The sequence below is a fragment of the Acipenser ruthenus genome, chromosome 8, assembly GCF_902713425.1.
Source record: "Acipenser ruthenus chromosome 8, fAciRut3.2 maternal haplotype, whole genome shotgun sequence".
Taxonomy (NCBI): Eukaryota; Metazoa; Chordata; class Actinopteri; order Acipenseriformes; family Acipenseridae; genus Acipenser; species Acipenser ruthenus.
The window spans coordinates 11,956,736-11,978,489 of NC_081196.1; the positions used below are offsets into that span (position 1 = coordinate 11,956,736).

General features: G+C 39.4%; 1 protein-coding gene across 4 annotated transcripts in view; it reads left to right on the plus strand.

The window, feature by feature from the left end:
• Window positions 1-21,754, plus strand: part of LOC117406115 (cytoplasmic dynein 2 heavy chain 1-like) — a 157,543-nt gene that overhangs the window by 47,299 nt on the left and 88,490 nt on the right. For 3 of the 4 annotated variants that reach the window (XM_059028505.1, XM_059028506.1, XM_059028508.1), the window contains exons 63-71: window positions 1,369-1,510; window positions 1,720-1,829; window positions 2,809-2,829; window positions 4,987-5,085; window positions 5,766-5,889; window positions 16,313-16,476; window positions 16,942-17,061; window positions 17,539-17,673; window positions 21,513-21,656. In XM_059028505.1, the coding sequence (XP_058884488.1) occupies window positions 1,369-1,510; window positions 1,720-1,829; window positions 2,809-2,829; window positions 4,987-5,085; window positions 5,766-5,889; window positions 16,313-16,476; window positions 16,942-17,061; window positions 17,539-17,673; window positions 21,513-21,656 (1,059 nt within the window). The remainder of the gene's footprint in view (window positions 1-1,368; window positions 1,511-1,719; window positions 1,830-2,808; window positions 2,830-4,986; window positions 5,086-5,765; window positions 5,890-16,312; window positions 16,477-16,941; window positions 17,062-17,538; window positions 17,674-21,512; window positions 21,657-21,754) is intronic. The other variant, XM_059028507.1, reaches the window with a different exon arrangement.

Below are 21,754 nucleotides of genomic sequence, written 5' to 3' on the forward strand. Positions count from 1 at the left end.
TAATTAAAAAAAAAAAAATCAAAAACAAAAACAAACAAACAAAAAAACCTATATGAACAGAATTTAGATATTTTATTTAACATCATGTAATCAAATAAACTACAAAATGATATGTCAAAAGCCATAATAGTAGTACCGAATGTTAGATTTCAAAATGTCAATTTTTTTTAATTTGTCATTTTTTTGTTAAGTATATGGAAAACTACAAAGCGGTTTGTAATTCCATATGTTAACGTAACATTATTCAGCAGGTTCCATGCAACTTTATGAAGCAAAATGTGTTAATTCTCTCTATATATAAATAATACACTGCCATTCACTATCGACATACAGTACTCCCTGAAATATAATTAAAATGCACGCATTTATTAGCCAAGATTGTTTAAACACTTAAAGTACAAAAAAAAGCATTATTGTATCTATTGTTTCACTGGCTCCCAGCGCAGTAGGGCACAGAAGTTAGGGTTTGTCTTGAAAATGCTTATCTAGAGAAAAATGAGGGTTCCTTACATGTGATCTGCTTGCTATGTATTTTTGCAGGACTTCAATTCTCTGATGGAATTAAAAGATTAGCAAGGCTCATATTGCTAGCAGATTGATCAGTGGTGTGAAGTGTTTTGTTTTACATGCCACAGATGTCATTGAGTTGGAGTCATGCCACAAAGCAGGAACAGATGCCAACAGCTCAAGCTGCACAATTTTCAATTCACCACCTGAGATCTTGCAAATGTTAAATGGACATGGAAAGCAAAATAATGTTTTGTTGAATATTTTAAATCAATGCAAACATTTTTTAACCAAGGTTTATGATTTATCATAACAATTTCAACTTTAGACTGAAAGCTGGAAATATCCTGTTGAGCATTATAGAATGCAAAGTGTCAAGTTCCCTAATCTGGATGGATAATTACTAAATGCTCTTGGGACTACAGCAAGTGTACTGGGGTATTATAAACACTGTATGCTTTATTTTTTGAGGACCATGACATTGATCTCTGACCATATGGCTGCCATGTTGAGGTCATGTGGCACACTTTGTTATTGTGTACACATATGGCTTACAGCTGTATTCTGTGGTTTTTATCAGTTGAATTTCATTGCCATTATGCTGACCCAACATTTACACTGCAAAGGAGATAGTGTCCTTACAATTGCCACACTGGTGTGCTCTATAATTTTCTCAGTGAACCCTACCACTGCCATATTGTTTTGCCCTTAAACCATTCCCTGGGGATGCTTTGTTTTTCTGCACAAAGAACATTTCTTATTGTTTTTTCCCCATGTTTTTTTTTTTTTTTTAGGAATGTGTATTTATTGCCATTCGAAAGGAGTTTAAGAATAGTTTGTGGTGTTCTGTAATTTGTCCAGGTGGCAGAGATAACCGAGGAGCTGGACACATTACCTAAGCGAGCCCAGCTTGCAGCTGCGTTTATCACTTATCTATCTGCTGCACCAGAGGATCAGAGAAAAGCTAGCTTGGAGGAATGGATGGAATTATCTGGTCTTCAAAGTAAGGTCATGTATTTCATTCCCTCTTGATGTACTTAATGTAGTATGTTAATTAGGTTACATTTTTTCTACCCAATCATTTTTTTAAATGTAACTTTTGAATAATGTACACTGTGTAATTAATCAAAACAAATTAAAGATATACTGTATATATCTTTAATACATTTAAGATGTTATAATGCATGTTGACTATCTATTTTGGCTTTACAGAGTTTGATCTCCGACATTTTCTGTGCACGGAAAGTGAACAGCTCATTTGGAAGAGTGAAGGGTTGCCATCAGATGACCTGTCAATGGAGAATGCTCTTGTTATTTTGCAGGTAATGACATGTAGTCACAATTTCTGGACTATTTAAAGGTGTAATAACCAAGGCTTTCTCCAAAAAAAGGTTTTCTTCCTGCTCATTATCATAAGACCTCATTAATCCATTGTTGTTTGCTGTGGATCTTTTTGTTTCCCCAGACGTTATTTTCACTTGCATGTTGGTCAGTTGTCCCTGTTTTGAAGCATTAGAAACAACCTGACCCCACTTGACCCCATAGAGGGACATACTTTCAAAGCGTTTCCTCCCATCTTTACAATTTTTTCAGTTTTTACAAAACAAACCTGATACCAAGTAATTAATTTATAAAATAGTAGGTAATTAAATAGTTGCAGCAAAGAATGTCTGTGTAAATCGTAAGTAAAGTCCTATTATCTGTAAGACAAAGTGAGTGCAGGGAAAAGTGGATTATTTTGAATTGCTGTAAAAATAAAGTCCAAAAAACTTTTGAGGATATTAGGGTATTGGTCTGTACCACTTTTAATATTCACGGTTCATTATTTTACTACAGCTGTAAGCTGTATTTGAAAGTTAATATTGTATCTATTCTTAGAAAACTGTTTTGATATTAGAGTAAAACTGTGTGTGTATGTCCTTGAAATATTAAGTAATATCCATGAAGTTGACATTTAGTATAGGTTTTAGTCCACTGTGAATGGTCTTAAAAGCATACCTCATGGGATGAAATCAAAACTGTAGAAGAAAACATGTGTCTACTCTTAGCAGCTTTTCACTGATGAAGACCTATTGGCCAAGTATGTATTGTTCAACAGTATATATTGTGCTGAATCAGCAATGTTTATTTCAGTTTTTGCACCATTCTCAATTAAAATGGACAATGTATTAAAAATGAACCTTATTTTCCAAATTAAAAAAGACCAATATCCCTTTTAATTTCACTTTTTTTCATTTTCTTGTGGTACACATTTCTTTTAATTTTCCATTTTTTGTTTCCTCACCATTATTGCTGCATTAGATCAATGCCTTGAAGCCCCGGGTAAGAGTCCCTTTTATTTCAAAGCTCTATCACATCTGTTTTAGCCAACTTCCGTAGACAATGTGATTATACTTATTTTACACTAACAACATGACTTCATTATCTGTGAGATCAGGTTTGAATATTGTCGAATGCTCTGAGTGCCCTTCACTCTGCACTGCATATAAATCAAATTTGCACATGTTATAGAAACTGACATTGTCTTTGATTGGTAATATCCATAGAATTACTGCGTCCAGTAACTGCATCAAGCAGAACTGATGAGCTTTCAGTGTTGTAGAGTGGGGGGCCTATCATGTTTAGAATGCTAATGAGTGTTGGCATGAAAAATGATTCTACTCCTTAAGACTGGGCAACCATTTTATAGCAATGCAATGTGTTTCTCCTTTTGTTTTATCGAAAATAATTCTGGGAAATTACACCTTTGTTTAAAACGGTGATCATTTTAAGATAAATGCGATTCAGAGACTCAGTTTTCTGTAGTGTGTATTTTTGGAAACAGTAATTTGTTATGCAAATCAACAGTTTACATGGAATTCTGACATAATTACAGTTGCTTTTCTCAAAGGGCCACCATTGGACCCGTAACTATACAGTAAATCGACAGTTTAAATAAAGTGTGAGGCCTGTGCATATTAATGTACTTACAACACATAGTTTCAATGTTTAATTGAGCATGACTACCTTCATTTCAAACAGTCTATAATCTTCAGACTGTATTGTTCTTTTTCTTGTTAAGCAACATTACGATTACATTCAGTGTCATTAGCTATCATTTCCTGTCCTGCATTTCATTCCCTTGGTTTGTTGCAAAGTCCATATGTATACAGTACATACATATACAGTACATGGCACGGGTATTGCTTGCACAGGTACTCGGTTAATGGTGATTTTATATTTAATATGTACAGCTATGGTCAACCGTTTTGCATTATAGGATTGACATAATTTAAAACAACTATATATATATATATATATATATATATATATATAATATTCATAATTTAGATCTTTATTTAACATCATGTAATCAAAGAAACTACAAAATGGTATCGCAAAAGTCTACCGTAAGACATAATAGTAGTACAGTATTTCATGTTAGATTTCAAAAAGTCTAATTTTTCAATTTGTGTCTGTTTTTGGTTACGTATATGGAAAACTACAAAGCGGTATGTAACATTATTCAGCAGGTTTCATTCAACTTTATGAAGCAACATTAGTTAATTCTATAAGGTGATGTAAAACTTTTTGCCATAGCTGTAAGGCTCTCTATTGGTTACATTTTTCTTGGTGATATTTTTCTTGGTGCTGATTAATATTTTTATGGGAAGGATTGGGTGTTCTTAATAAAGGTGTACACAAAATGATCTGCCTTATAAAGTGTTAACTTAGATTTGTATCTAATCAATTTACCTAACGATTGTGCTGTTAGATAAAACAATGTAATTGCACTAAATGCATAATAGCATTAGTGGTAATGAAAATTAAAAAAACATTTTGTGATCTGTGTCCTTAGGAGGATGCAGCTATAATCTCTCCTTATTTGGCAATTTTTTACATATAAAAAAACAGCCATTTAAAAAAAAAGCATTAATCTAGGTCAGATATTTTTCTTATGTCTGGAGTTTCATAAAGAGCTCTAAGAGGACGTAAAAAAACAAATCCCTTTACAAAGCTATCATCATAGCCGTTCATGGTTTTCTAGATTACAATTTGTGTCTCCAAATTGTGTTCATGCCAAGGACAGTCAATTGCTGAGTTAATGTGGGGGAACTGTGATAGTGCTTTTTCCAATGTTAGCCTCAATATCTTGTTATGCACACACAAAAAAAAAAAAAAAGAAAAAAAACTAAAACATTATCACAGCGTCTGCTACAACACCTGTCATGTTTTTGCAAAGAAAATAGCTAAATCTGCCATTTCTCACAGCAGTGATTTCGATTTCTTTTCATTGATGCTTTGTTGTTGTCCTAGACAGATGCGCTCATGAGCACATTTCTCTATGCACAGATCATCGTGAAGGATGACAGCAGATCATCTGGAATTGGTTATTTTAAATATCTAGCTAAAAGCTCAATTATTCTCAATACACTACTCTTCCCCCCCCCCCCACATCTCTGTTGCAATGAATAAATCACTAAACTTTATTTTATTTAGAGCTGTGCGTGCCCATTCCTGATAGATCCTTCCTCCCGTGCTACAGAATGGCTGAGGACACATCTCAAAGAGTCACGTCTGGAAATCATAAACCAGCAGGTATGGATTTCCTTGGGGTTAAAACAAACCATGTTGAGAGTTGAGGAAGGAGTGTATAATGTACAGTATATACATTCTGCCTTCCTGTTAGCATTACATTGCTTACTATAATATCTACATGTATATTAAAGACCCTTGTAATATTCTGGACACAATACACTGGTACTTTTGTTTTTGTACTATCGATTCCCAGAAAACATCCCAGACCGCCTTACCCTTATCTTGATATGTATATGACATATCCTCCTTGTGTTGTCATATCCTGGTGACTTTTCAAAAGCATCCCTGTGACCTCAATAGAACTTTCAGAATCTTGTCTAAATTCTAAGTACATCCCCTACATTAGATAGTAACCATTAACATGTTTCCTTGTGACAGAATAAGAAATATCAAAGATGGCCCTATTTTTATATGATTTTTATATGACCTCTTTGATACACATTCAGTAATAACCTTTCTTGTGTATGTACATGCAAGATAAACAGTCCTTTCCACATTTTTACAAAGGACTTCACTTTTTGAAATGTAATATGTGCAGATTTAGTCCTTTAAATCTTATAGGATACATTCTGCAGTATGTCCTCTGCAATATATATTCATTTATAAATTAATCATTGACCCCTAGGGACACGTTTTCTTCTTTTTCTCAAGGTCATCACATAGTCGATTTATCTTTGCAGGACTCAAACTTTATCACAACCCTGGAACTGGCAGTCCGCTTTGGTAAGACACTTGTTATCCAGGAGATGGATGGAGTTGAACCAGTCCTCTACCCTTTGCTGAGAAGGGATCTTATTGCTCAGGGTAAGTAGCAAGAGGCATCTTTTGTGAAAGAGACAGTCATTATGAATGATCTCATTTTAATGCTGTGGAAATCAGACCCTTAAATCAAAGTTGACACTAACATAATGGATACAATTAATTTTATTTACGAATATATAATAAACTGCTTAAAGCTTAAACTAAAGATATCTATGTATCTTTTGCGCCCTTTAAAATAGCAGACCCAGATGCAGAACGGTACTTTTCAGCACTTAGGTGCCCTTTTATTAAACCCAAAACAAAAACTTAACTCCGTCAAGAAACGCTAACTAAACTCTTTACTACCACGTTACTGCTGAGTGATTTACCTGTTTCAACACCCAGTACAACACACAGTTGTCAATATTACTCACTCTTCTCACCATCAAACTCCTACTTCATAACCCACCACCAACACAGACAAAGACCAGCTTTTATACAAACCCACATTACATTAATTACAAACACTTAAACAATAATTAACTTAAAACGATCTCCAAGTGCACCCAGGTGTTTCCCATTTAGCTCTAAAGGCTTCTGGGTCCTGCAGTCTTTTAGCCCTACGGCCATGACACCTCTCCCATGCACTACACAATTACCTATAATGAACCTTTCTTATAACGAACACCCGTTTTTAACAATCCCAACAGCAAGAACCGATTTTTTTCAGTGCAAATTAGCCCTATTAGAACGATCACGTACATGATCGACCCGGATACAACGATCTCAATACTGACTGACACTGAACTTTCTCCAGTGTCAAGCGTGTTATTCTCTCAGTGAAAACAAAGACCATGGTTGACTGATTCAAAGATAACGCTAATTCAAAGATGACCTATTGTAGTACGAATCATGCATGATGAATGCAATCGTTGCCTGTTCATCATCTTCACACAAACTGCAACCAGGCAACGGTCATGAGGAGCAATCTATGCTGGATAGTTTTTTCAAGAGAAAGGACATGTAGTTACTGTATTCAGCATGTAAGTGTACATTCTTTCCTTTTTCATTTGTTTACTGTTTTCTTTTAAACATACCTGTAGCAGGGCGATTGCCCTACACCGGGGGAAAATTAGTGTTGGTGTAATTTATATGTGGAAACAGGTTTGTTTTGTGTGCTTTTTGGAGTTGTTATGTTTGATCAAATGATTGTTTACAGATGGGCGCTCGATTGAGACTTGCTGCCTTGTCACAATACCGTTTAAATGTTGATCAATGTGAAGTACTATATATTGATGTTCAATTCAAACATGTCTATTTTCATCTTAATGTCCATAGTAGGGTAATTCATTAAAGGAGCAAAGAAACTAACATTTGTGACAATACTTCAGTTCTATAATTCTGTAAGTCCATAACAACGACCCCCCCCCCCCCCCCCCCCCCCTTTGTCTGCAGACTTGTTTTACTGTGTTCTTATTTATGCTTAATTGGTTCAAAGCAGATTGTTCCTCAGGACTTAAATTATGATATTGAGGACATGGTTTTGTTCTTAATTAGTTCATCAATATCTTTATTGATCAAATTAGCAAAAGTTAAAATGCTAGGATTATATTAATATATATTAAGATTTATGTGTGTGTGTGTATACAGTATATATATATATATATATATATATATATATATATATATATATATATATATATATATATATAATGTCAGCAATTGATTTGGTATTAACTGTTCTAGTCACAGTTAAGTGTGGGTTTGATTTTCATTTGAAGGTATTCATTCAGACTGATCAAAGGCAAAGCCTTCACACTTTTTTGACAACAGTAAAAGTTACACCTTATCCAGTCTTTTTATATAATGGATATTATATTTAAAAATAAATACAAATAAAAAGTTGGGTTAGTTTGGGATTCAGAAATAGTTTTGTGTGAGCATTGTAACAAAATGAAACAATATTTTAAGACTTGGCACTTGTTTTTACTGCCTTTAAGTAGAGTGTTCAAACTTATTTTTATTAGCTTTCAACAAACAAAACCCTAAATAGGGTATTATCAATAGTTTTTACTTAAATTTGAAAAGAGCTTTGAAACAGACTTTAAAGTTATAAGTGTTAAAGTTGTCAAGATGTTAACAATGGAAAGAAAAACGACAGGTACGTTATTTAAACATTTCCCGCAACATGCAGGGAGGTATAACGCTATATTTTTCAGAATCCCGCTACTTATTCTTTTAAGGCTGGTCCATACTTCAGACTCGAACATAATTTCTGGTCGGAGTCGAAGGACTCTGACCCTGTGATACAGGTCGGAACTATGTCATCCACACTCTTGCGACGTGCGTCTTTTTAGGAAAGGCGTACAGCCTTTTCTCATGCGTCTGTGACCTGAAATTGCATTGGGTCAGGTGATATTGAAAATTTTCAAAATCTGCTGCATTGTCGTACGCTGGTAACCATCATGGAGCAAGACTTCGAGGAACCTAATAGAAGATGTTTGTAAACATCCACATTTACAGTATATAATCCCTCACTTAAAGAATATAGAGATGCCCAGACAATAGAAACAATTTTGGCATGTATTATTAAAAAAAAAAAAAAAAAAAAAAAAAAAAACGGACTGATATTTAAAGTATGAACGACAGCTGTGCAGTCAAAAGGGCTGTCCTTCGTACAGCAAATAGTAAAGCTGCACAGCTTTTATAGCTGTCTGCGCCTGACGTATCGCATTCATCTGCAACAGAAGTATGAGCGAGCCTTTACTGAGTTGAACATTTGCCTTATTTGACTTCAATTCTCTGGATAAATAACCTTTTTTTATAGCAAATTAAATATCACCACATGTTACTCCATGCTTCTAAAACAGCAGCTGGATGAGTGAAATTATAAACATGCTTTTTAGGATTCCAGCAGATTTCGTGCTCCAAATATTTTTTAACTGTGTGTGTGTGTGTGTGTGTGTGTGTGAGCGCTGTGCACTCCATAATATACAAAAAAAACTTAAAAAAAAACTTTGGTTAAAAAGACGATGCAGTTATATCACACAGTGCATGTGTCACAGACTTGGACTTGAGCCTCGGTGATGGAAGACAGGGACAAGCTCTTTTGTTAAATTGGCAATTGGATGACACAGGGAGGCTTGGCAAGTAAATACCAAGTGGTCTGTGTCTAATATGAAGCACCACTAGACAATTGCTCTGAGAGAAAATGATATTTTATTGAAACGTGGCAAGCTGAAGAAACTGTATTTTTTGCCTTATATATCCCCTTAGGTAACTCTCTGTAATACAGTAATCAAGCATCCCAGCAAGAGGTCTTTTATCTCCAAATAAAGACCACCACTACACTTTCAACAACTGTTACTGGGTTTCTTCAACAACATTGGATCTAAATACCACTGTCTTTTACATTTTTAAAATATGAACCCATTTTCATATTTCAACAAACCTAAAGAGACTTAAATTCACTGGTACATGTTTGTTTTTTTTAGCATTTTCATAACTTTGTCACTTTTTAGTATTATTTTAAAATTTCAACTTAATGTACATAGTTGTGTATATTATTTTTAAATGAATCCTGTTAAATAACAATTTCCTCTTAATTACGATTTCATTAAATCAATTTAACTTCACTCACTGTTTGCGTTCGGTTTGAATAAAAAATAAGGAACTTCCTTTTTTTGACTATCAATGTAACAGAATCATAGTCTCAATCAAGTTATGGGAGAAAAAACTGAAGTGAACTTGTTTCACAATCAGCGATTTTCCAAGAGTTGTAATTGAAAGGGACCTCACGTGATCAAAAATAAAAACCGAAAACGAAGAGCCCTAACTATCTGGTAACTCCTTTTTTTAGCACAAATGCACATCCCTAAGCACTCTGTAAAAGGAGAACCAACTTTGTGAATGCATTATTTATTTAATTCTTCTCCCGATGGAGTTGTGGTTGAATCTACAGTCACTGAGCTGGAAGAACCACTTGCTGTGTCTGCTAGTATATTGTTGCTCATCTATAACAACCATTAATTAATTAGCACTGCAATTTCAGTCTCACAGTGCATATTGAGGAAAACAAGGCCTGGAAAACTAATCATTTGTGCTAGCTGTTTTGACTATGAGCAGTAGTGGCTCATAGCTGAACGTTCACCATAATTAATGTGAACGTGCAATTGCAAATGGACAATGGAAGAAGTGTGCTTTTTTTTTTTGATTTTCGTTAAATTAGTTGCTTTTATAATGACGTGCAAATGCATTTTACTAAGGCTTAGATTTTGTTTTTTGTTTTAGTTTTTTTTGTCTTTTGTGAGTACAACTTTAGTTGCAGCCCTCGGATTAACCAGGCAGAAATTTGATGCCATTTTCATTAGCTAAAGGGCTCCCAGGAGAAATGGATACTGTCTGTTTTTTAGGGGTGTGTGTGTTTGTGTTTATTTTCACTTTCTATATCATTTTTTATTTGAGTCATCACAGAAACAATGTAGAAATTTTAAAATACCTATATGGCCTTGTGGCAAAGTGGTAAGTAAGGGGAACAGGTGTAGCGGTGATGCGGTGCAGGAGTGACAGGCAGACAACGGTATTCCAGTGAAAACAGTGCTTTATTCTTTTTCCAGGTCTGGTGACCGCAAAGCAACTAAATCCCCGGCGATACACAACGATGTGTAACGCACGGGGATAACAATAAACAAGGCACAGTCCTGAACAAAAACAAACAGACGGTCACCAGTCCTGGGTGAGTGCAGTATTGCTGGGGCAAACACAGATAGTGCGGGGTGCAGTGGTGCTCCGGATAGTGCTGACCCTTGGCGACAGCTCCGGAGTAGTGCTTTAACTGTCTGGTGGTGAAAAACACAGACAATTACACAGACAAACACAACACAACCCAACACGTAATTATTTCCTTTTAACGATGAGAGCTCCTCTCTCGATCCTTCTCTCTCCAAACGTTTAACCCAAACGAAGGAAAAGAACAGTGTTACCCTGGCCCCTATATGTAATCCCGCATGATATCTAGGTAAACGGTTGCAGCTGCCTTATTACTTGCAGCTGCCCCTTGTTTACCTGTCAAATCAATACGGTCTTACAACAGAGTCTCGCTTCCTTCCAGGCTGACCCACTTTCCGGTCCCGGAAACGAACTGTCAGGCCAGCCCTTCCAGATACTTCTCCTCCCGTTCTTTAGCGCCCTCACAGGTCGGGAGGAAGATTTATCACCAGAACTCATTGTATTTCTGTCACATATCCCACCGCTCAGAGTGGAGCCGAAGGAACACTCGGCTAAATCTACCTTTCCCATTGCTCCCCCCTCCCGGGAAAAATAATCCGCATTTTGGTGGTCTTTCCCCGCACGGTGTACCATATGGTACATGAAGGGCTGCAATGCCAGATACCACCGAGTTATCCGGGCATTGCTGTCCTTCATGGTGCTTAACCACTGGAGTGGGGCGTGGTCTGTGACAAGATCAAATGAGTGTCCCAGCAGGTAGTATCGTAAAGAGTGAGTAGCCCATTTAATGGCCAAACACTCTTTTTCGACTACGGAGTAGTTACGCTCCCGAGGTAACATTTTTTTGCTCAGGTACAATATCGGGTGTTCTACTCCAGCTACTTTTTGGGACAAGACTGCACCCAAACCTACATCCGAGGCGTCGGTGTGGAGGATGAATCTCTTGGTGAAATCTGGGGTAATAAGAGTGGGGGCCTGGCAAAGTTTACGCTTAATCGTATCAAACGCCCCCTGACACTCAGCTGACCATTTAATTAAATTTGGAGCACTCTTTTTGGTGAGGTCGACTAACGGGTTAACCACTGTGGCGTACTCGGGGATGAAGCGGCGGTAATAACCGGCTAAGCCCAGTAGTGACCTCACCTGAGTCTTGGTTTTGGGGATCGCTGCATCAACCAAAGCCTGGATTTTGGTGACCACAGGTTTCACCCTTCCATTTCCCATTACAAATCCCAAATATTGAGTCTCTGTCTTGGCAAACGCACATTTCCTCAAGTTAGCTGTCAGCCGGGCTGCCCTTAGAGACTGAAGAACGGCTGCAACCCTAGCCAAATGCTCTCGCCAGGTGGAGCTGTAAATCACCACGTCATCAATATACGCTGCTGCATATTCATGATGTGGGCGTAAAACCTGGTCCATCAGTCTCTGAAAGGCAGCGGGCGCACCATGTAGCCCAAACGGCATGGTTTTAAAGTGGAACAGCCCCTCTGGTGTTGAAAATGCGGTTTTCTCTCTGGAGCTGCGGGTTAGAGGGATTTGCCAGTATCCCTTCGTCAGGTCCAGAGTGGAAATAAACCTCGCTTTTCCCAGTCTGTCTAAAAGTTCGTCGACCCGAGGCATGGGATACGCATCGAACTTGGCAATAGCGTTCACCTTTCTGAAATCTACGCAGAAGCGGTTGGTGCCGTCCTTCTTAGCCACTATTACAATAGGACTGCACCACTCGCTCCTGGAAGGTTCAATCACTCCAAGCTCGAGCATATCCCGTACCTCTTTGCGAACGCCACTTCGTCGACTTTCCGGGATCCGGTACGGTCTCTCTCGCACTGTGACACCTGGGGGAGAGATAATGTCATATTCAACTAAGTTCGTCCTGCCGGGCACATCAGAAAAAACATCGCTGAACTCCTCAATAAGCTTACGCAGCTCTCTTTGCTGATCCGGAACTAATTGTTCCCCCATTGAAATCGCTCTTGTGCTCGGGGTCTCTGGACAGGGACCTAAATCATCCTCCATATTGCCTGGGGCTATAAATAAGACCTCTCTTGCCTGCCAGGGCTTCAACAAATTAATGTGGTAAATTTCACGTTCATTCCGGCGATCGGGCTGTCTAATTTCATAATTTACTTTCCCTATAGCCCGAATCACCTCATACGGCCCCTGCCATTTAGCACACAGTTTTGACTCTGATGAGGGAAGTAGCAGCATTACCTTGTCCCCTGGTCGAAAGGTTCGAATCCGTGCATTTTTGTTATAATGCTGCTCTTGTCGGTGCTGAGCCGATCTGAGGTTGTCTTGGGCCAAACGACCGACCAAATCCAGGCGATCTCGGAGTAGGAGCACATACTTCACTACATTTTTAGACGAGCCTTTGTGCTCCTCCCACCCCTCTCTCAGCAGGTCGAGAATGCCGCGAGGCTGCCGGCCGTACAGGAGCTCAAAGGGGGAGAACCCCGTTGAACTCTGCGGCACTTCTCTCACTGCAAAAAGGAGGTAGGGGAGAAGTGATGCCCAATGTTTCTGCTCTTGTGTCACAAATCGCCTCAGCATCGACTTTAAGGTCTGATTAAAACGTTCCACCAGACCGTCCGATTGTGGATGATAAACGGACGTCCTGATGGGACGTATTTTTAATATTTTGTACACCTGCTGTAACGTATTGGACAAAAAGTTAGTTCCGTGATCGGTCAAAATCTCCTTGGGGATCCCTACTCTGGCCATAATCTGTGCTAACTCGGTGGCTATTGCAGCGGCACTAGTGGACCTCAATGGAACTGCCTCCGGGTATCGCGTTGCATAATCCACCACTACTAAAATGTGCGTATACCCGGAGTCAGAAGGTAGCAAAGGGCCGACTATGTCCATTGCAATGCGCTCGAAAGGAGTGGAAATAATCGGCAGTGGGACCAAAGGGGCGGGGCGCACTCGACCCGGCGCTACTCGCTGGCAGTCTGGGCAGGTGGCTACATATCTCGACACATCAGTATGAAGACCTACCCAATAGAATCGAGCCAATATCCGTTCCCTCGTCTTCTCGGCTCCGAGGTGCCCCGCAAAAGGGATATCATGCGCCAGCCTCATGACCTCGGTCCGACAAGACGGGGGAACCAACAATTGTGTTACAGGCTGTCCTGTGCCCGCGGCTAGGTTTACCCTATATAGTAATTGCCCCTTGATACTGAAATGTGGATATACTAGCGCCCCAGCGCCGTCAACATCCTTACCTTCAATGGACCGGACCTGCCCCCAAGCGTGCACCAGTGACGGGTCGATTTGTTGGCCCCACACTAGGTCCGCGCTTGAGTACCACGGGTCCGGTACATTGAGAGGGGCTGGAATAACCTCTGCTCTAGTCGGTCCAGTAACCTCGCTCTCTCGGTCACACTGCGTTCCCACTCCCTTCGACTGGCGTTTGTTACCATTGCAGCACTCTCCCACCAGACCCCAGCCTTGTCTCACAAATGCTCCCTCCCATTTCGCGGTCCGTCTCTCCTTATTTGTTTTTCTAGGACGGAAAAGAGGGGAAAACATTTCAGTGTGAAAAGGAAACACATCACCAATTCGTTCCTCTTTTTTTTTTTTCTCTGCCACGTTTACGTGTGTGGCTGAGACTGCCATTGTTTGCATCAATTCTTTGAATTTTGGCCAGTCTCGACCCAGAATAACTGGGTGTGGCAACCTTTCCGCCACCCCGACTACAAGGTGACGTTTTATCGGTCCTACCGATAAATATACTTTTAATGTGGGGTATGCCGCCGTGTCTCCATGGATACAGGAGATGGCCACCTGACCTCGTGGCCGCCACGACACACCGCCCAGGAGAGCTGTCCTAATCAAGGTTTGCTCACACCCTGTGTCCACTAATGCGTGGGTTTTCACATTCCCTAACACAACATTAATCAAACAAGGCCCCTCCCGACCATATTCCCCACGCTTACCAGTTTCAGGTGCCCAATTGCACGCGGCCACGTCACACTCCATGGCAGCGGGGCATGACCTGGCCAGATGTCCCGGCTGGTGGCACCTAAAACAGATAGGAGGGACAGAGGGGGCATAGGTCAGAAATCTGTCCCGCTGCTGATATGGCAACGGGGCAGGGGCAGCACCTCTACCCCAGCTGGGGGCCAACCTTGGTCTCCATGGGGGGGAGGCAAGGGGGCCCAATGGGGTCGGTGCTCTGGGAGGTCTGGGTCCCTGGAACGTGGGGGGTGGTGGTGGTGGTGGTGTTGGAGGAGAGGGAGGGAGAGGTCGGCTGCTCCGAAGGGCAGGGGCCGACAGGATCCCGATCCGGGCAGAGGTCAGGGAGTCCTCGAAGTCTTCGGCCAGTTTGACCGCCTCCTCCAGGGTGTCGGGGTTGTGGCGCCGTATCCACGCCTGGGTTTCGGCGCCGACCACATGGCAGAATTGCTCTACCACAATGGCTTCCCCCATCTGCTGGGCGGTCTTCTTCCCGGGGGTCAGCCAATGCACCATGTGGTCGCACAACCGCTCTGCAACCACCCTGGGGCGTGTCTCCGGGGCTCTCCGGTACTCCCTAAATCGCGCCCGGTGGGTCTCCGTGGTGATGTTCAGCCGGCGGAGGATAGCCTGCTTGACCAGGTCATAATCGGTGGCGTGATGGTCGCTCATGGCTTGGTAGGCTGCCTGAGCCTCCCCAATCAGGCAGGGTCCCAACTGGCTGGCCCAGAACTCCCGCGGCCAAGCCGCCGCGGTAGCCAGCCGCTCGAACGCCACCAAATACGCCTCCGGGTCATCCTCCGCCGACATCTTCATTGCCCGTGCCTTCGGGGGCGACATCAGCGGTGTTGTGGTAGGGGTCGTCGCTGCAGCAACGGCCAGCCCTACCCGTTCAATGAGCGCCGTGTAGCGCTCCTCCCTCCTTCTCTCCTCTGCGTCGCGCCTGCTCTCCAGCGCCTGCAGCAGCTCCGCCAGTGCGTTGCGGTCCATGATCCTTAGTCTGACACCACGTGTGGCAAAGTGGTAAGTAAGGGGAACAGGTGTAGCGGTGATGCGGTGCAGGAGTGACAGGCAGACAACGGTATTCCAGTGAAAACAGTGCTTTATTCTTTTTCCAGGTCTGGTGACCGCAAAGCAACTAAATCCCCGGCGATACACAACGATGTGTAACGCACGGGGATAACAATAAACAAGGCACAGTCCTGAACAAAAACAAACAGACGGTCACCAGTCCTGGGTGAGTGCAGTATTGCTGGGGCAAACACAGATAGTGCGGGGTGCAGTGGTGCTCCGGATAGTGCTGACCCTTGGCGACAGCTCCGGAGTAGTGCTTTAACTGTCTGGTGGTGAAAAACACAGACAATTACACAGACAAACACAACACAACCCAACACGTAATTATTTCCTTTTAACGATGAGAGCTCCTCTCTCGATCCTTCTCTCTCCAAACGTTTAACCCAAACGAAGGAAAAGAACAGTGTTACCCTGGTCCCTATATGTAATCCCGCATGATATCTAGGTAAACGGTTGCAGCTGCCTTATTACTTGCAGCTGCCCCTTGTTTACCTGTCAAATCAATACGGTCTTACAACAGAGTCTCGCTTCCTTCCAGGCTGACCCACTTTCCGGTCCCGGAAACGAACTGTCAGGCCAGCCCTTCCAGATACTTCTCCTCCCGTTCTTTAGCGCCCTCACAGGTCGGGAGGAAGATTTATCACCAGAACTCATTGTATTTCTGTCACAGGCCTCCATATCAATCCTAGAATCACTATTGTAATGATAATAATCTTTTTCTCTACAGGCCCTCGTTATGTTGTCCAAATTGGAGACAAAATCATTGATTACAACGAAGAATTTCGCTTGTTCCTTGCAACTCGGAACCCCAGTCCCTTTATTCCACCGGACGCAGCATCTGTCATCACAGAAGTTAACTTTACTACAACCAGAGCTGGTCTCCGAGGACAGGTGTTTTTCTAAACATACAATAGTAATCTTATGCACGGTTTAATCAGTTATCCATAACTATTAAACTCTCAATAGTGCTGAATTTAGAAAAACTAATTTAACCTCAAAATTAGTGACAAATGTTTTGACAAAAAAAAGACTTGCTGAAAAGCTTGTCATTGAATTTTAGGTTCTTTTAATATTTCTAAACTGTTTAATTAGTGTATACATCCTTATAAATATAATATTGAATACTTACTGACTACATCCATTGAATTGTTAGATTTCCCTAATCAACTTTTAATAACAGGTACTGTATGTGGCTCAGTCCTCGTGCTGTGCCATTGCCAGTGGTTTTGTCTGGAAGACTGCTAGCAGTCTTAGATTGAGAGTTAATGCACATGTAGCTAATACTATAGAAACCATAGGTAATGTGTATGAAAGGAAGATTAAATACATTTTTATTTAATTTATTTGCCATTGTAGCTTTTGGCATTAACTATCCAACATGAGAAGCCAGACCTGGAAACGCAGAAGACTAAACTTCTACAGCAAGAGGAGGATAAGAAAATACAGCTGGCTAAACTTGAAGAATCTCTTTTAGAGGTACTGTAATCAAGTCTCATCTTTTTGTTAATTTGGGTTCCTGTGTAGGATCCTGCAGATCCGCACACAGATGTGGTTCATACAGCTATGGTCAAAAGTTTTGCATCACCCTATAGAATGGACTAATTTAGCTTCATAAAGTCGAGTGAGACCTGTTGAATAATGTTACATTAACATATTGAATTACATATCGCTTTGTAGTTTTCCATATACTTGACGAGAAACTGACAATTAAAAAATGTGAGATTTTTAAATCTATCATGAAATACTAATATTATAGCTTCCGGTAGACTTTTACAGTATATGATGTTAAATAAAATATCTAAATTGTGTTCATATAGTTTTTTTTTTTTGTAATTGTCTAAAAATCTAAAAATGCTAGGTGTTGCAAAACTTTTGGCCATAGCTGTACCTTTTTATATTGTGGACAGTTTCATTACAATATTCAAATTAAGTGTTTTTTTTTCCCCTCTTCAGACTCTTGCAACTTCACAAGGAAACATCTTGGAAAACAAAAACCTAATCGAATCTCTGAATAAGACCAAGGCAAGCAGTGCCCTCATTCAGGAGTCACTCACTGAGTCACATAGGCTACAAGTCTCTTTGGATCAGGTAAGCCCCATTTACATGTTGAATTTCCAATGCAAATAAAACAAGCATGGCATTTATGTCAGATCATTTTTATACAGGAAAATACCCTCACATTTTATTTTTTCACAGAAACACATGGGACATTATGTTGAAAATGTTAATGAATGCAACATGTCTCACTGACGTAAATTCGATTAGAATGTTATGTCGCATTACAACAACAAACTAAAACACCCTTAATCTTAATCAAATTTTAAAGATGTGGGGAATTTTGAAAATCTTACTGTACTAAAAATAATAATTTGCCTTTCAAAATGTATGTGTGGCTATCCCTGATAACATCTCTTTTATATCAGCCTCCACTGTATAACCAGCCACATAAACCTGTTCATCTGCTGTCAGCAAGATGAGAACCTTGTCATTTTATAGAAAGTGTATGCTACAATTTTTACAAATATATACGCCTTTTAAATGTTTCAAATTTGCCCTTATAGTTTACAGTGCCCTAAAGGTTTTCAAAAACTCACAGTTAGTAAATTGACATTTGATAATTATTTACCTGGATTCAGAAATTCCAGATTACATATTTTTTAAATTGTTTATACTGCACTATGTCACTGCTTGCTTCTGTGAGTCATAGTGGATCCTCCCTTGACCTTGATCTCAGACAGACACTGTCTAACTGGGCATGGAGGCAGTATACATTATGTGATGAACAAAGCCAAATCCCTCTATACATGGGCTCTAGATGCTGAAGGTTACTTCTTCATTTCACAAATCAACTCAAAAGTCTACAGTCTGTACATACAGTAATGCAGTCCTTCCTGGTGAAGCCAATGGCAAGACCTAGGGGGGGATCCATTAACTTTATCTAAATGGAAGCGGATCTAAATATTGCCACTGCTTTAAAAATGTAAACTGTAAAATCATGCACTGCTAGAAATGTTGGTTAACATAACCTAGGTACAGAAACGACCCTTTTAATCTTACATGCAGCTTTGGTATTTAGATGAATTAAATAGACCCCTTTATCTGGTTTTGAAGATTGCTCTAACACGTTGTATTCATTGCTGCATTTTCTACCTCCTATAGTACTTAATTTGGGGCTACACTTCTGTAAAGCGTCTTGGGATTTTTTTTTTTCTACATCAATGCAATGGTGATGTTGATACAGAGAGCTTGCTGCCTTAGAGTCAGACTTGAAAATAGAAGTGGATGGTAATCACTCTGTGCAATCTGGATTGAGGGCAGGATGAGAAAATAATTCCCACGTCAGGTGAAACAAAATCCCATACTGGTTAACATGAACAGTAAAGCATTTTGCCCAGACCTTTTGCTTGCAGCATTTCAAAACCAAGGAAAGCTGTTCAAATGTCAGACTGCATAACATTGAGTAGTTACAAGTGCTGTGTGACAGTGAGGTACTGACTGATACCTCATATTTCCCTTTCATGCAGTCAAGCTGGGATACACGTGGATAAAGTCAGCTGCATCATTGTTTTATTTGAATAACATAACTCGCTGTACTGTACTAAATGAGTAGTATACTGCTTGCAATATTAAGGTACTTATATTTAGCAATGACAAAAGTTTGAAGCAGGATTAGGCTGGGCAAAAATGACAATGCTGTGAAAGCAATATCAAGTCTTCTGACATGAGTTAAGCCTTGTGGTGCATCAGTTTAGTCCCTGTATTCTGTTCATTTTAATTACAATAAGTAACTGTGATGGTTCACCCGCAATTTAATGTGATATACAGTACCATACTAAAAAAATAACCCAATGTCTTATGTTATATAACTAACTGTGGTGCCTGGTCCAAACCTCTGAATACATCTTCACTGTGTTAAACCTCTGTCTCTGATGGAAGACTCACTATCCTCTTAATGCAGGAATGATTACAAAAAGAAAACACTGCTGAGCAAGAGTTTGAGTAAAAGGAAAATGGCAGTGGACAGTGATATATGGCATTAAAATAAAATAGGATGAATAACAAGAAAAAGCAACCAATGTGTTTGTTTTAAATGTGCTTATTAATTAGTCACTAATTTGCCTATATAGCACTAATAATTAAACATCGGTATCTGTAGTTGTAAATTCCCATCAGGTTCATCTGCTCTACTACGGACACACAAGTGCAGTGACATCATAAGCCAAATTACAATAAAATATGGTTTATTTTAATATTGTCCTTCACTGACTAACTAGTGCGAAGGCATGTGTTTTAAAACAAGTGTGTATATGTGTGTGTGTTTGTGTGTATGTATGTGTGTATATATATATGTGTGTGTGTGTGTGTATATATATATATAGTATGTAAGCATGTTCTTATTGATGTAAGCATTTGTGACATAAACAAGGTATTTCATTAAAAACCATGACTTACTGTATTTGTCATGGGCGGTGAGCGGCAGGAGGTTAACATGGCAGTGTCCACCCATGACTCAAATACCATAAGTGATGGTTTTTCATGACTTGTCCTCTATTTATTATTCATGCATGCTGTGATTTAAAAGATTCAATTATACTTGTTCAGTGAAGTTAAGCAATAGCATGCTGTGTTAATGCTGCTTTATAACCAAGGCCATGTGTCTGTAAACAATCTCTTCAGTAGTCTGAATCACTGGTAATATTATGAAATTAAAAATACTGTTAGATCATTTGATTAGCACTCTTGGATGTTAACCCTACCCAATGATGGTGATATTGCCACTGTGTGGTGTCAAGAAGATGACTAGGGGGGGATGGAGTTGAACCAAAACAACAGAGGTGTTTTAGATCATTTTGAATAGTTAAGGTCCTCTGTTGTTTAGCATAATTGAATATAGCCAAGTATTTATAGTAAATACTGCAAGCAATATACTGTACTGCTGTGTATAGATTCAGAGGTCATGTACAGTACGTGCTGTTGCCTGCAGGCATATGAAATTAGAGATGTGGATGTGTAGCTCTATGTTTCAATTAAGATGTAACTTGTCACACAGTGATGTCACTGAAATCATACATACTTCACACATACAATCCTTTTTAAAGCGACAGCACTAAAAGAACTGGAAAGCAAATACATGATTTTGCTATACAGTGTGTGCTTATTTAATTTAACTTTAAGGAAAGTGCTACCTTTTTAAAATCATTAATAGTGTCAAACATTGATAATAAACATCAAAATGAGATTCCGTTATTTTTTTTTAAGGCTAGAAAAAAACTAGTTTGCTATTGTGCAGCTTTTTGAGATGTCCATGTTATATTCTTTCTTAATTTAGATCAAAACATTGCTATAAGAAATAAAACAAAGGATTATACTGGTAAATCTTGAGACTGAAACATCAATATTCTGTCAAACACATTATACTTCACATTTGTATGGTACTATCAGTTCAGGTTTAAGTTATTATAAAGAAATAAATGTACCTGATTTTAAGTAAACAGAATAAATAAGGTGTATGGGTGAACAGGTGAGATGTTTTGTAATGCATTGTTCAAGGGTTATATTTAAAGCATCTTCTTTAGTTTTTATATTCCCTAATTTGCAGCAATTCTGAGTAGTTCTGAGTGCAGTGCTCAAATACTGAGTTGTAAAGATTATTTTTTTTTTTTCTTCATATGACCTGGGAAAGTGCATATATCTGTTTACAGCAGCGGTTCAAAGTACTTCCACAGGTGATACAAAAATAAATAAATAAATAAAACTCAATATTGAGGCAACAGCACTCTGAACGATTACAGTATCTTAAAAAAAATAATAATAAAAAATAAAAACAAACCTTAAGCTTAAGATCATTTTGATATATTTTGAAAAGAGCGTTGTGAAATCTAGAGGGCAGTAACGCACCAGTTCTGATTTCTTTTTTCCTCCTGCAGGAGAGAGATGCCTATCTTCCATTAGCAGAAAGTGCAAGCAAGATGTACTTCATTATAACAGACTTATCCAAAATTAATAACATGTACCACTTCAGCCTGGCAGCGTTTCTAAGGCTCTTCCAGAGGGCTCTGCAAAGCAAAAAGGTAATTCTAACGTGCTGACCCTTTGACCCTAATATACAAAACTACATTAAAAACAGATTGTTAAACTGTGTGACATTTTTATAAAGACTGGTAAAAAA